The sequence below is a fragment of the Odontesthes bonariensis genome, chromosome 18 (genome assembly GCF_027942865.1).
Source record: "Odontesthes bonariensis isolate fOdoBon6 chromosome 18, fOdoBon6.hap1, whole genome shotgun sequence".
In the NCBI taxonomy this organism is placed as follows: domain Eukaryota; kingdom Metazoa; phylum Chordata; class Actinopteri; order Atheriniformes; family Atherinopsidae; genus Odontesthes; species Odontesthes bonariensis.
In genome coordinates, this window is record NC_134523.1 from 25677158 (window position 1) to 25692745 (window position 15588).

General features: G+C 38.4%; 1 protein-coding gene across 6 annotated transcripts in view; it reads left to right on the top strand.

The window, feature by feature from the left end:
• cica (capicua transcriptional repressor a) overlaps positions 1 to 15588 on the top strand; it is a 61401-nt gene that overhangs the window by 12387 nt on the left and 33426 nt on the right. For all 6 annotated transcript variants that reach the window (XM_075449437.1, XM_075449441.1, XM_075449442.1 and 3 more), the window contains exons 4-5: positions 5517 to 5648; positions 8311 to 8464. In XM_075449437.1, the coding sequence (XP_075305552.1) occupies positions 5517 to 5648; positions 8311 to 8464 (286 nt within the window). The remainder of the gene's footprint in view (positions 1 to 5516; positions 5649 to 8310; positions 8465 to 15588) is intronic.

Consider the following 15588-nt stretch of genomic DNA (forward strand, 5'->3'; position numbering starts at 1 on the left):
CGGGGCGTTCGGGGCAGCTCCGGCGTGATGTGAATGTGTTTCATGGCTCTCAGCAGAAAGAGGAGTAATCCTGTTGCTGGCGTGTTGTCATGGATACGCTCTTCCACCAGAAGAATTAGTGCAGGAAAGCGTTCAGGCTTGAGCTGATTGCCGGTGTGCGCTTTTCTCTCTCTGCCGTCGGCCACCTGCCTTCTGCAGCCTGACGTTTCCCCCAGGCCGCCGCCCCGAAACACACGCAGGCCCCACGGCTGAGGTCGCTCCTAAATATAACCCCGGCTCAAGTGCAGCTGCATTTGCGTCGCAGGTTTCACTACTGCTTTTTTTGTGTACATCTGCAGGTGACGAATAGCCCCGTTAGCTTCTGAAATATTAGGAATGTGTCGTCGTGAGACAGGTGGACATTTATCAAATCAAAAATCAAATCAAATTTATTTGTAGCACATTTCATGTACAAACAATTCAAAGTGCTTTACATAAAATAAAAGCATTGCAGCAGGGAGTGGAAGAAGCATTAAAATACATAAAAGAATATAAAGAGAAACAAATAAAATCATTTAAATGAATAACAGTCCAGATAAGTTCAACGATATCGTGCAGATTTCATGCATAGACACATGAGAAAAGAAATGTTTTTAACCTGGATTTAAAAATGTCTCCATTTAGTGAAAGTTTAATCTCCACTGGCAGTTTGTTCCACTTGTTTGCTAGCCTGGCTGACGCGTCCACAATCTCGATGAGATGGTGGTCTGGGAACTAGGTGTGCATTTTCTCATATTTGAGGCGTGGTTTACGAATGCCTAGAGCCGTTTATTGGGCGCTACGAATGTCTATCAAATGGCGTCTGGTTCTTCCCATGCTGCTTTGCGCGCGATTCATAGCCAATTGTATCACTTATACCAGATGACGACAGAAATTCGACGAGGAAGAAGAAGAAAAAAAAGTTAAATAAAAGTTAAATAAAAGTAAACTTGCGCTCTAAGCTACTTAAAATGATGGTTCGGAGTAGATTCACCCTAGGGTCATTTGAACCGTGACATCCAGCCAAGTTTTTCTGATATTGGCTGAACATCAGCTGAGTTACTGAGTTATCCCGAATAGCTTCGTACAAGCGCTAACGGACCCTGGCAGTATCTCCAAAATTATCACACTAAAATCACGTGCCATGACACCAAACTTCTACAGTAGTACAAATATGGTCTGTACTCACAAAACGATGCATTTGGAAGTTTGTACATAGTCCAGGAGTTTATTATTATCAACACAAGCCTGATAGCTTCTCTGCAGCTAAAGCTGCGTCGACGTCACTTCCTTGATCTGGGAGCTTCAATGTAAGATGAGGGTTGATCTACTACTGTAGACAACAAAGCAAGGCTGCTCAATTTCTCCATTGATAAAATAATTTCACAACTCTACAACATAAAAATTCATAAAAAAACATGTAGAATATAGCATATACTTTGTTGTCTACAGTACTTTGTTGTCTTTTTCTCTTCAGTTTAACAGGAAACGCATGAATAACAACACCTCTCACCTGATGGAGGAACGTAGGCAAACTGCAGCTGAATAGGATGAACCAGCACAAGCCAAAATCTGAGCTGGGCCTCATTTATGTCAGATAACATAGGATTAAGTGTAATTTTTTTTTTTTTTTTTTTTTTGCCACGTTATTTTTACATTTTTACATACAGCCTTTACATTTGTATATCTTCATTCAACTTCCATACAAAAAGTTGCTGCATTTGTTTAAAGACGAGTAAAAGTAAAACAAAACAAAACATAACACTCAAAACAAGGATGCTCCTCCTGTTAACCAAGGTGATAATCTATATACAAACAAGTATTATTAATAAATGCAAAATAAGACATAAATATAGAGAAAACATACAAATCTTACAAGGTCACGATCTGCATTGCCCACAAAGATTAGTCATCCACTTCTTCATCTATTAAATCCAAGTCCTTAATGTAGCTGATGAAAGGGCTCCACCTGTCTTCAAATAATTGCTTTTTGGCCTTTAATATGTAAGTTATTCTCTCTAATGGAAGGCTTGCTAACATCTGTCTTATGCATTGAGTAGTACTCGGTCTACAGATCTTTTTCCACAATAATGCAACACATTTCTTGGCATAAAGCAAGCTGAGGTCTATGAATGCACGCTCATTCCTACTATAGTTATGTTTCTCTGGATATATGCTCAACAAAAAAAGTTTAGGGTCCAATACGATTTGTTTTGAAATAACCTTGTCGACTATAGCTCTTACCTCTTCCCAGAATGTTTTAATAATTTTCATACTTAATAATCTGGAGATATTTAGTCTGAATTTGGAGATATTCAGCCTGAATTTGGAGATATTTAGTCTGAGTTTGAAGATATTTAGTCTGAATTTGGAGATATTTAGTCTGAGTTTGAAGATATTTAGTCTGAATTTGGAGATATTTAGTCTGAATTTGGAAATATTCAGCCTGAATTTGGAGATATTTAGTCTGAGTTTGAAGATATTTAGTCTGAATTTGGAGATATTTAGTCTGAATTTGGAGATATTTAGTCTGAGTTTGAAGATATTTAGTCTGAATTTGGAGATATTCAGCCTGAATTTGGAGATATTTAGTCTGAATTTGTAGATATTCAGCTTGAATTTGAAGATATTTAGTCTGAATTTGAAGATATTTAGCATGAATTTGAAGATATTTAGTCTGAATTTGAAGATATTTAGCATGAATTTGAAGATATTTAGTCTGGTGCAAAGGTGCAGTCGGTGCATCTCTTCAGATGTGTCATCTGAGCAGGTTTGTTTACGCTGCGTAGAAAGTTTCAAATGTTCAAACTCTGCTGCAGAAGTTGGGTATCAGCTCAGCTGATGTGTCCTTGACCAGTTTAAGAGCTGCTGCGGTGTAGTTGGGTTTGACCTCTGACACGCTCACATAAGCAGGAAACTCCGACGTGTATAACTGTATCCATGGTAAAAAGTGCGCGTCAGCATGACTGCGCTCCTGCCCGCCTTCACCGCTCAGCTTCTGGTGTGTGAAGCGCCCGACTCGGCCTCACTTCCTCAGCTAAGGTTCCTCGTGCAAACAGCAGTATAAAACTGTCAGGAGGTAGTGCGCAGTGCAAAGGTCCTGCTGCAGAGATAATCACCATGTGACATCAGAATCAGCATTTCAAAGAGTTCTGGAGATGTGTGTGTGCAACCGGCAGCAAACACCTCACGTTCATTTGCATTTTCCTCGTGTTCTGGCTGAGCCGGGTCTCCATTTTAGATCAGCCACAGCTGGCAAATGGTTTGCTATACTTAGAAACATTTTAATACTTTATTGGCAAATTATTATGGGAAACAGGACATTTCAGCGCTGATGCGTGGAGTTCGAGCTGCTGTATTTCCACCAGCGTTTGGCCTGTGAGTCAGAGGGGTGTAAAGCTGGGGTGGACGGTTTCACATGGGAAAAACAGACAGAACTGCTCTGGATTAAACAGTTTGACACATTCTCAGAGTATGAGTAACTTGTATTCTTTGAACGAACCGATGGAGCAAGCTATTACGTTGCCTGGCTCATTTTCATCTTTCATAATAAGATATTGTCAACAACTTTACTGAATGCAGGACAAAAGTGAGCTCACTAAACACCATAACTTAACAGCTGATGGCTCGTGTACATTCTTAAAAGCTTTTATGTCCAACATCGGCTTGTCAAAAACCTCCTTTTTAGATTGATTATGGTAACATTTGACTGATATTATGGTTCCGATCCGAGACAAAGGGAAAACGTTGACAACACAGCAGTTATTCGTTGAGAAAAAATGTATTTAGGAGCCTAAAAAGTTGCTTTTTTGGACATTAAATGTTCTATTTCGGGGGTAAAAGACGTTTATGATGCTTAGACTTGTGAGATTTCAAACCAATTGGATCTCGTTGCTTTTGCAGATTAAAAGCAAATGTTTTGTACGTGTCGTTTATATGTGTTTTTAAATCAAATCAAATCAAACTTTGTTTTTGTAGCGTTCTTCATGCACAAAAGCAGCACAAAGTGCTTTACATAATAAAATCAATAATGAAATCAATTCATGCATAAACTCACAGACAACATCACGCCGACAACCACTCTGCATACATACACCCCCCCCCCCCCCCCAACCCAACCCAACATGAGCAACATCAATATCAACAACAATAAACATCAACATCTGGTTTGACGGTATCTTGGGGATCGAGTAGGCACAGTCCCTGGTGTGGAAAAACACTGGATAAAAAAGTACATAATAAGTATATAATAAAATAATTGAAAGATAAATATTTGTCCCTACCGTTGACATGTGGTTAACACAGATTTCTGCTCTTATTCCTCTTGAGAAGTTGACTTTAACCATAAATCAGACAAGTTTTGGAGGATCTGGGAACCATTGAATTCCTTCTTACAGAAACTTTAACTCATCATCGGGCTGACTGCTTTTCACTTTCATTTTATTTATTTCAAATAAAAGAGGCCTTGAGCCTCTTTTTAAAAAGGTTCTCTGGCAGGCTGTTCCACAGAAGAGGTGGAACGAGGTCTGACCAGGAGAACAACTAAAAGGCCGCTATCAAAAAGGGACCTCAGGGTCCTCGAGGGCTCGTAATTTAAAAGCAGATCAGATAAATAAGAAAGCCCAAGACCATTAAGACATTTATAAACTGTTGAAAGAACCTTTTATGTCACTGTGCATCGTGTGAAATGGTATAAAGCTAGAGAGGATTGAGTATGTGAGCATTCTTTAGAACAAAATGTTTATTCTTTTATTTCCCCAGTCAGAGGATCTTTAAAGTCAGGGTTGATCCACTGGGTCTCTTTAAAACTTAAAGCACATCCATGGAAACATCAAAAGATTGTCATCAAACCGAGATATGTAGATTTCTGGGCATATTTTCATATGAAAGTGTGATGAAACAGAATAGATAACCGATATTTCCGTAACATTTATCTCCACTGTGAGAAAATTACTGAGCAGAACTGAATCTTCTCAGTTTTGACCAAGCACAGCAGTAGTTTTGTGTTGATTTGTGCCCAAATTAATCGCATAACACACAAGATTTTTTATGAAATAGTTCCCACAGCAGAAACGGATGAGTTCAGAGTCTGAAGCTCGGCGACAGCAGCAGTCTAGACGGCGAGTAGTCTGGAGTCTCTGTGGATAAAATAACAGGTTCCCTCATCACACCAGCTGACCCTCATTATCCTGAGGCCTGGTCTATATGTGCGTGTGCTGCACAGCGGTGGCTAAATACGCCGCTCCATTCCTGGTCTTCAGACTCGCTGTAATGGCTCCGCCTTCCAGAAGGCAGAGCCCCGCCTTCCAGAGGGCAGAGCTCCGCCTTCCACAGGGCAAAGCTCCGCCTTCCACAGGGCAGAGCTCCGCCTTCCACAGGGCAGAGCTCCGCCTTCCACAGGGCAGAGCCCCGCCTTCCAGAGGGCAGAGGGCGGAGCTCTGCCTCATGAACGTGATGACGTTTCACTTCTCATCTCTGATTCTGCTCTCTTCCCACAGTTTGGACCAACGTGGAGCCTCGGTCGGTGCCCGTGTTCCCTTGGCACTCGCTCGTCCCTTTCCTGGAGCCCAGCCAACCAGGAGCGTCCGCCCAGCCTGCCGATGGCCAGCAGCTCGTCAATCAGGGCAAAGGTAGCGCCGTGACCCTCCACCTCTTCTCCAGACATCACACGAGTAGTGTCTGTAGTTTACCCAGAATTTGGAGATATTCAGCCTGAATTTGGAGATATTCAGCCTGAAAATGAAGATATTTAGTCTGAATTTGAAGATATTTAGCCTGAATTTGGAGGTATTCAGCCTGAATTTGAAGATATTTAGCCTGAATTTGTAGATATTTAGCCTGAATTTGTAGATATTTAGTCTGAATTTGAAATATTTAGCCTGAATTTGAAGATATTTAGCCTGAATTTGTAGATATTTAGTCTGAATTTGAAATATTTAGCCTGAATTTGAAGATATTTAGCCTGAATTTGTAGATATTTAGTCTGAATTTGAAGATATTTAGCCTGAATTTGAAGATATTTAGCCTGAATTTGTAGATATTTAGTCTGAATTTGTAGATATTTAGCCTGAATTTGAAGATATTTAGTCTGAATTTGTAGATATTTAGCCTGAATTTGTAGATATTTAGTCTGAATTTGTAGATATTTAGCCTGAATTTGAAGATATTTAGTCTAAATTGGAAGATATTTAGCCTGAATTTGAAGATATTTAGCTTGAATTTGAAGATATTTAGTCTAAATTGGAAGATATTTAGCCTGAATTTGAAGATATTTAGCTTGAATTTGAAGATATTTAGCCTGAATTTGAAAATATTTAGCCTGAATTTGAAGATATTTAGTCTGAATTTGTAGATATTTAGCCTGAATTTGTAGATATTTAATCTGAATTTGAAAATATTTAGCCTAAATTTGAAGATATTTAGCCTGAATTTGTAGATATTTAATCTGAATTTGAAAATATTTAGCCTAAATTTGAAGATATTTAGTCTGAATTTGTAGATATTTAGCCTGAATTTGTAGATATTTAGTCTGAATTTGGGGATATTTAGCCTGAATTTGAAGATATTTAGTCTGAATTTGTAGATTAATAGCCTGAATTTGAAGATAGTCTGAATTTGTAGATATTTAATCTGAATTTGAAAATATTTAGCCTAAATTTGAAGATATTTAGTCTGAATTTGTAGATATTTAGCCTGAATTTGTAGATATTTAGTCTGAATTTGGGGATATTTAGCCTGAATTTGAAGATATTTAGTCTGAATTTGTAGATTAATAGCCTGAATTTGAAGATAGTCTGAATTTGTAGATATTTAGTCTGAATTTGAGATATTTAGTCTGAATTTGAGATATTTAATCTGAATTTGAGATATTTAGCCTGAATTTGAGATATTTAGTCTAAATTGGAAGATATTTAGTCTAAATTGGAAGATATTTAGCCTGAATTTGAAGATATTTAGCTTGAATTTGAAGATATGTAGCCTGAATTTGAAAATATTTAGCCTGAATTTGAAGATATTTAGGGCCCAGAAAGCCGATCGACGCCCCAGTATATCTGTTTTATAAAGACGTGCTGTATATCCCACAATAATGACAGGAAACAGCTTGTTTCGCCAAAACAGTCGAGTACAAACCAGCAGCCGAGTCAGTGTTTCCCAGATCAGCACAGTTGGTGTTCACACTCGCAGACACATTGTTGATAACACTGTTATCATAGATTCATTTGGGTTTGTGTGAGACAGTCAGTCATTTAAAACCTTATTTTAGATACTTAGATGTTATTTCCTAGTTATTTAAGACCTGTAACAGTTGTTAAATCTCTAAAATGTAAACAAACCGCTGTATTGGTCCAGGTTCTTCTTGGCCGTGCTCCAGAATATCACAAAACTTTTCTGGTGGCTTCGTGACATTCAGCTTGGTGTTTCTGTGTAATCTACACAAAAGGACAAAGAAACAGAAGCGATCAGATTCCTTTATCTCTGTTTCACCTTCTTTGTCTCACCAGGAATCCAAACCACAGAATTCATGGCATCGTGAACCATTTTGTTACCTATTTAATGATATTTGGGCATTTAAGATGAGATCAACAGTTGGTTTAACCACCATTATATGTAGACCATTGGTGCTTCTCAAAGTAAAGAGCGCGTCCGTCTTTCTTAGGCGAGGAAAGATTCCTTTTGCATTCAAACACCACAATCAGCCCTTCAGGGGGCCCCAACACTTGGATGAAGGGCTGGAAGACCACGACTGCTTGTTCAATAGAAGAAAGGCAGCAGCTGGCGGGGCCAAGTGGTCAGGCGAAGTGTGGGAATGAGACTCTGGCCTTGAAATTTCACAGAAAAGATCATTATGGTTTAATCCTAGTTACTCCCCGCGGCCTCACCCGTCCATTCTGCAAAGGTAAGGTGCCCTTTTTCCTTTGGATATGAAGGAGAAGAGGTCACCGTAGTTCTTTAGCTGTGGTGTCGGGGGGAGTTTGAATGGCGAGGTGACCATTATTCCTGCGTCTCCACAGGAAAACGGACACCATGCCGCAGCAAAATGGAGGGGGAAATGTTCAAATGAATGGATCCTCATCAGCCTTCTGCAGAGCTTTATGAGCTGATCCATTTATACAGTCGATGCAGTCCTTGGTTGGGACGTCCTGGAGACATAGCTTTCAGTGATCCCTCCTTGACTTTGAGAAGCAGCACATATTTAATCTGTGTTCCTGACTCCTGTAGTGACAGGACCGCCGTGACCTTTAGAGCTCACCTTCAGCTTCACATCCTAACAGATGGGCTTTTGTCTTTCAGAACCTCGCTGTGGCGTGGCCCTGCTGAGCGACGGGCGGACGGGCCCTCCGGATCACGAGAGGGGCTCGCCGTCACGCCCTCCCCCGACCAATGACAATCCTCCTTCAGACAGGGGCGGGGCGGACAGTGAGACGGAAAGTGATATAGATGATCCGTAAGTACACCGGATGCTCTTTGAATTCAAACAGAGTTCATTACGGGTCTTTGATGCATGTTGAAGGATAGAAGAAGAACAGGCAGGAGTGCCAAAAGATGGCAGATAGAGTAGGAAGAGGCACGAGAACAAGAGATTCGATTTAAATTCAAGAGTAAAAGTCGTGCTGTGGTGGCTTCAGTCAGGCACCTGATTTATAGCCACCTGCTGTTTACATTTGGACTTGCTGATTTATTAAAGTTTAAAACAACCCTTATAACACTGTTATAACTCCGGAGCCTGAATTTGAGATATTTAGTCTGAATTTGTAGATATTAAGTCTGAATTTGGAGATGTTTTGTCAGAATTTAAGATATTTAGTCTGAATTTGAGATATTCAGTCTGAATTTGAGATATTTAGCCTCAATTGAAGATATTTAGCCTGAATTAGAGATAATTAGTCTGAATTTGAAGATATTTAGCCTGAATTTGTAGATATTAAGTCTGAATTTGGAGATATCTAGTCTGAATTTGGAGATGTTAAGTCAGATTTTGAGATATTTAGTTTGTATTTTAAGATATTTAGTTTGAATTTGGAGATATTTTGTCAGAATTTAAGATATTTAGTCTGAATTTTGAGCTATACATTTTCAATTCTTGGAAAATAATTCAGATGTTTAACAAACTAGACCAGAATTATTAAGTATTTTATATAAATAAAGTATCAAAATAAAGTATTTTGAGACATCAAGTCAGAATTTTGAGATACAAAAATCTAAATTGTGATTAAAAAAGTCATAATTACAGGATATTAATGAAGAATTATGACACTTTATCCACACTCTTTTCCTTCTGGAGACATGAAGCCAAATCTTTTCAGTACAAATAAAAACTAACAGTTTGATAACGATATAAGAAAAACACATTTTCTTTTGAATACAACAAGAAAACATCAAATCCTTTTGGCTTCAGATGTGGTAACAAAACGAACAAACGGGTCGGGCAAAGCGTCGGCGCTCCGCCTTTCTTTCGCATCCTGAACTCTAAAATATCTGATAACTCATACAACTATCGCATGCTACAACTATCAGCAGCTAAACGTTAGCATTACTCTACCTCCACCCGTGTTTATTCTCGGTTTCTGCCGTCGCCCGTCTAGAAATCGCTTTGAATCTCTTTGAGTTTTCGTCTTTCACAAAGTTTCTTCTTGTTTTGGATTTAAATGATAAGTATCATCCATTTACAGCCCAACTTCTCACAAGACATCATCCACAACCTGTAATTCCTCCACTTTCTTCTTCTCTGATGCCCTCTTGAACATTACTCTTCTTCTACCTTCCTTTTATGGCAGGTTTGGAAGCACAAATATAAGCTGCTCTTTCTAAGGTAGTAAGAATCTAACTATTCATTTAACAACACTGTAAAAAATCTAAGTCTTACCAAATATATTTGTCTCATTTCTAGTCAAAATATCTCATTACACTTAATATAAGACACAACTGCCTAACAAGTACTATTTCAGCCAGATATAGGGACTTGTTTGAAGACAATACATCTGGAATATCTTGTTAAGTGAAAAAGTCTTGAAAACAAATAGTTTTGAGTCCCATATCATATGAAACAAGCTTTTTATGACATTTGAAAAGGTTTTTAAGCTAATTTCAAGATCACTTTTATCTCAAAAGTCCCAAATATCACATCCTATTTCAAGAAATCTTGACAAGCCGATTTTCACTAGTTCCATTGGCAGATTTATTTTGCTTATTTCAAGCAAAAACGTCTTGTATTTGTTGTTTTTTTTACTTATTTTTGGAGGGGCATTTTTTCCAGTGAATGAGGTTAGATACAAATAGAAACATAGTTTTTAATGATATGATCCTTTTTTTCTGATTGATCTTTACTGAATGCATATTGTTTGAGAATAACTTGGCTCTTTCTAGTGTTTCAAAGTACAAAAAACCCAACAAAACAAAAGCAAAACCGCATATTTCCGTACCTCATTTAAACCGTGTCAACTCATTTTGAGCGAACATCTCATCTGTTATGCTTCCTCTCTGGGTATGACTCAGTATAAAGTACCTCGTAACTGTGATTAGATGCGTTTGTCGTGTCGTTTAAAGCTTTAAAACTCCAGGACTCTGCGCTCTGAACGGGTGAAATCCACCTTTTTCCAGCAGAAGAAACAAAAAAAAAGCTTTCTATCAGCTGCATCGGCGTCTGGCAGCAGCTGTGCTGTACGTGTTCATTCCTCTCACACCCAGGTTACCTCTCTGCATCTGGCAGCGTTGTTGCTCTTTCAGAGTGACTCAGACGGGCTGTCTGGATGGTCGTGTGGTTACGAATGTTTCAGGGTCACTGGGCTCTCAGAGCCTGCCGTCGCCAGCAAAAAATGTTTAAGCAATAACACAATGGGTTGGAGGTTACACCTATTTTCTCTCTGCATCCTTGTGAAGCGGCCGGCGGCATTAATAAAAACAAAGTTTATACAAAGTTGACAGACTCAAACATTCAGCCCATCTGACTTCACCTCAGACAGACTCTCCAACACCCTGGTAATCAAACCACCAGATTTAGTCCTTTCCTTGCTTCCTAAGGCTTAATTAGTCACTGTTTTCCTTTTTCCTTCTTTAGTCTATTTAACTTAAAGCTTAAACAAAAGCTGACATTCACTGGAAAAAAGGTCCCTCCATAACTAAGTAAGAAAAACAACAAATACGAGACGTTTTTGCTTGAAATAAGCAAGAAAATCTGCCAATGGAACCAGTGAAAATCGACTTGTCAAGATTTCTTGAAATAAGATGTGATATTTAGGACTTTTGAGTTAAAAGTGATCTTGAAATTAGCTTAAAAACCTCTTCAAATGAAAAAAAAAAGCTTGTTTCATGTGAAATATGACTCAAAACAAGATGTTTTCAAGACCTTTTCACTTAACAAGATATTCCAGATGTATTGTATTAAAACAAGTCCCTATATCTGGCTGAAATAGTACTTGTTAGGCAGTTGTGTCTTATATTAAGTGTAATGAGATACTCAATGAGACAAATATACTTGGTAAGATTTTGATTTTTTCCAGTGTGAAAGCATTAAAAAAAACCCACCATATTCTTGTAGTCACAGTTCACTCATTTCAGACTTTCGGGTCGGCTGCTCGCAGGCTGAGAAAACGTTTCCTTTTCTAAAGATTGCAGATGGGTGACACAGATAGTCTTTGTCATTTATTTTCCTTTTAACGCCAGCGAAACAATCAAATATGCATCGTGAGAAATGACTGAACAGACGTGTTTCAGCCTTTCAGAACGCTTCTTTCGCGCGAGTGTGTAAAATGCAAGAAAAATCATTTGTGTGAAGAAAAAAAGCTGTTTTTTAGCCTGTTAAACCTCAATGATGCTCGTTTTAAGATTGTTTTGTGAATAAATGTAAATAAAACTTGTCAGTTTTGGGGTAAAGTTGGTGCAACACCACCAGGAAAACACCTGACTAATATTAGAGACACTGGTTGATGTTATTCTATTTGCTGATGAGACAAGTCAACAAGCTAAATGTCAAACGATGCTAATTTTTGGCCAAAACATCTGTGCATCCCTGACTTGTTACACTGACATTCATTATGCACCCTCCCCGGGCCTAAAACTGCCCTGGAGTGCCCTCAGTTTGGACCGCACTGTTTTGCTGAACGGTACAAGGCAACAACTAGATAACACACTGGAAAAAAATCTAAATCTTACCAAGTATATTTGTCTCATTGAGTATCTCATTACACTTAATATAAGACACAAGTACTATTTCAGCCAGATATAGGGACTTGTTTTAATACAATTCATCTTGAATATCTTGTTAAGTGAAAAAGTCTTGAAAACAAATTGTTTTGAGTCATATTTCACATGAAACAAGCTTTTTTTTTCATTTGAAGAGGTTTTTAAGCTAATTCCAAGATCACTTTTAACTCAAAAGTCCTAAATATCACATCTTATTTCAAGAAATCTTGACAAGCCGATTTTCACTAGTTCCATTGACAGATTTTTTTTGCTTATTTCAAGCAAAAACGTCTTTATTTGTTGTTTTTTTAACTTATTTTTGGAGGGGCATTTTTTCCAGTGCACCACATGTTTGCCATGACTGATGTCTGGGGGGGGGGGGGGGGGGGGACGCACACAACAAAATATCGTGACAGATGCAGCCAAGACAACGCTATCTGAGGAAGTGAGGAAGAAGAGATAAAGTGTGCGAGGAAGACACGGGACGAGAATAAACATCAGGTTGGATTTTACTGCTGGATGACAGACAGATGCAGAGTTAGCTTCTCTGCTGCTATCAGTGAGTGATATCTGATTAGCTCTCCTGTCCTGTCACGTTTTCTCTTCATTCGTAAACATATTACCATCGTGATCGTATCTCCCTCTGCTCTGTGTGGGCTGTAAATCAGAGGAGATTAAAGCTGTGGTTGATTCCTGTAATAAAACTAATGACACATGTTTATACACTCCAGACATTTACTTCAGAGATCTGTATCACGACTAACAGGAAAGACGACATTACAACAGCAGTGTTATCTTCGTCTCACAGATAAAACCTCACTGAGCTCCTCCGTTGTGTTGTAGACTAACGTGGAAATTAGTTCTACTCGTGTAAAAAATGTTCGGTTGCTATTTGCTATTTTCACACCTGAGTCGGCCTCTTCAGGATGACAGTCAGAAGCAGAGCTGTGCGTGTGCAGGGCTCAGATGGAGGTTTGTTTTTAATGTAGGGGGAGCCAAAGAGCAAATGTTCCTTTAAAGCTGCAACCAGAGATGTTGACACAAACACGCGTGTTAACAAACATCTTTGCGTGTCTGCTCTGTGGCGTCTCATTTCTACATCCTGTGAGATGTTAATTCACTGATCATTTGGTAGATTTCCTGTTGGTGGTTCTTATATCTGTGGAGGGTTTGATGTTGTGTTTGTGAGTTACAATAATTTCATCCTTCATTGCGAAACATTTACCAGGCCTCTACAGACAGCAATTTTCCCACAAAAAATGGAATGTTTCGCGACTTAGGATCCCCAGAAAGTCTCATGAACATATATAGATAGGGCTGGGCAACGATTAAAAATTTGAATCTAATTAATCACATGATTTCCATGATTAATCACGATTAATCGCATTTGTACGCAAAATGTATATCTTTTAGCATTTAGTTTTATTTTAAATGTGCTGCCATATGAATGAAAGTGCCATAACATTTGTTGTGCAAACACACTTTTAACATCAGCATCTTTCTGTAGTTTTTATGTAGAAGCCTCGCTCCACTGTCTGTTTCCTTGAATGACTTGCAGCTATCAGTTGTGTGTTTTGCCTTTAAGTGATATTTTTAGACTGGAACTACTACGGTGAGAAGACAATTCAACTTGGCAGTGTTTACAGATGACTTTGGTTCTGTCGACTCCGCCGTCTGGAAGAACTTTAAAATGAAAATGGCCGAGTAAAAGTTCCGTACCCTTCTCCATGTTTGGTGGATCTGCCGATTACTTTCTTTTCGAATCCCGCATCTGACGGCCCTGTGCTGCGTGTCGTTCCCCCTCTCTCTGCCCCCTGCTTCCTGTCTCTCTGAACTTTCCCATCCATTAAAGACACAAAAGCCCCCCAAAAAATTTTTTAAATATTTTTTTTAAATAAATAAACAAAACCTGCGTTAATGCGCGATAAAATATTTATCGGCGTTAAATAATTAACGAGTTAACGCGATAATAACGAGTTAACTCGCCCAGCCCTAAAAAAAATCGACGCCTGTAACACAACAGCATGTCAAACGTAACTCAGTTTATGGCGGCTTTCCTTTTCATTTACTCTAGATCTGGTTGAATCTTCCTCGGAACAATTTGAAGGCGGTTTAGTCGTTGGAATTAACTCATTTAAGTAGATTACATGCTCCATCTCTACTGTGGCTGCATCAACTTAAGAGTAAATGAAAGGAAAATGGAAACAGAAACAGAAAGTGATCTCAGCATCCTTTAAACGTATGACTTACATATAACACTATCTTTGGTTTTAGTAAAGTTTATTGACTTCTCGGGAAATGCAAAAATACAAATTCTGATGAAAGAAACGTTGCTTTGATTCATCAAAATAACTTAAAAACTTCACTAATTCAGCTTCATGATGCAAGATGGAGTGATGTCACATTCAGGATCACCAACTCTGATCAATTTAAAGACGTTATTAACCAAATATCTCTCCGTTTGAGTCCAATATAGACCTGAGTCTGCTTCCTGCTGCAGCCGCACTGCAGTTGAGCTTTAATATTAAGTTGAGCTGACAGTTAAGAGGCGGGTAAATGTTACACAGAAGTTCCTCCGGACCTGCAGGGAGTGTTTTTCATTCTTATTTCTTGAAAAGTTTCTTAATTTTTTATGAAAGAATGTTTGAAAACCTGCTTCAGAAGTCAAACTTTGTTCCACGGAACCACAGATGTGTTCCTGATGTTGCTTTTTAAATATTATGTTCAGAGCCGGTGTTTTATTATTATTGCTTCCCACGACTGTATTTCATTAGAGTTGACTTAAACCAAAGCTGCGCTGTAAAGTTTGGACAGTTTCAGGTGTATTTGTGCTTCTGCAGGGTCCAATATGTCATCGCGTCGTCAGTACAACACAAAGTTTTTGTAGCTTAGCGTCTTATTCACTGGAAAAAATCCAAGTCTTACCAAGTATATTTGTCTCATTTCTAGTCAAAATATCTCATTACACTTAATATAAGACACAACTGCCTAACAAGTACTATTTCAGCCAGATATAGGGACTTGTTTTTAGACAATACATCTGGAATATCTTGTTAAATGAAAAAGTCTTGAAAACAAATTGTTTTGAGTCACATATCATATGAAACAAGCTTTTTTTTTACATTTGAAGAGGTTTTTAAGCTAATTTCAAGATCACTTTTATCTCAGAAGTCCCAAATATCACATCTTATTTCAAGAAATCTTGACAAGCCGATTTTCACTAGTTCCATTGGCAGATTGTTTTTGCTTATTTCAAGCAAAAACGTCTTGTATTTGTTGTTTTTCTACTTATTTTTGGATTTTCATTTTTTCCAGTGTTCTGGTTGTGTGCTGCTCTGGAGCATAAATTCCACTGCTTTCCTTTCCTCAGACTCAGGAATCTCCCTTGGT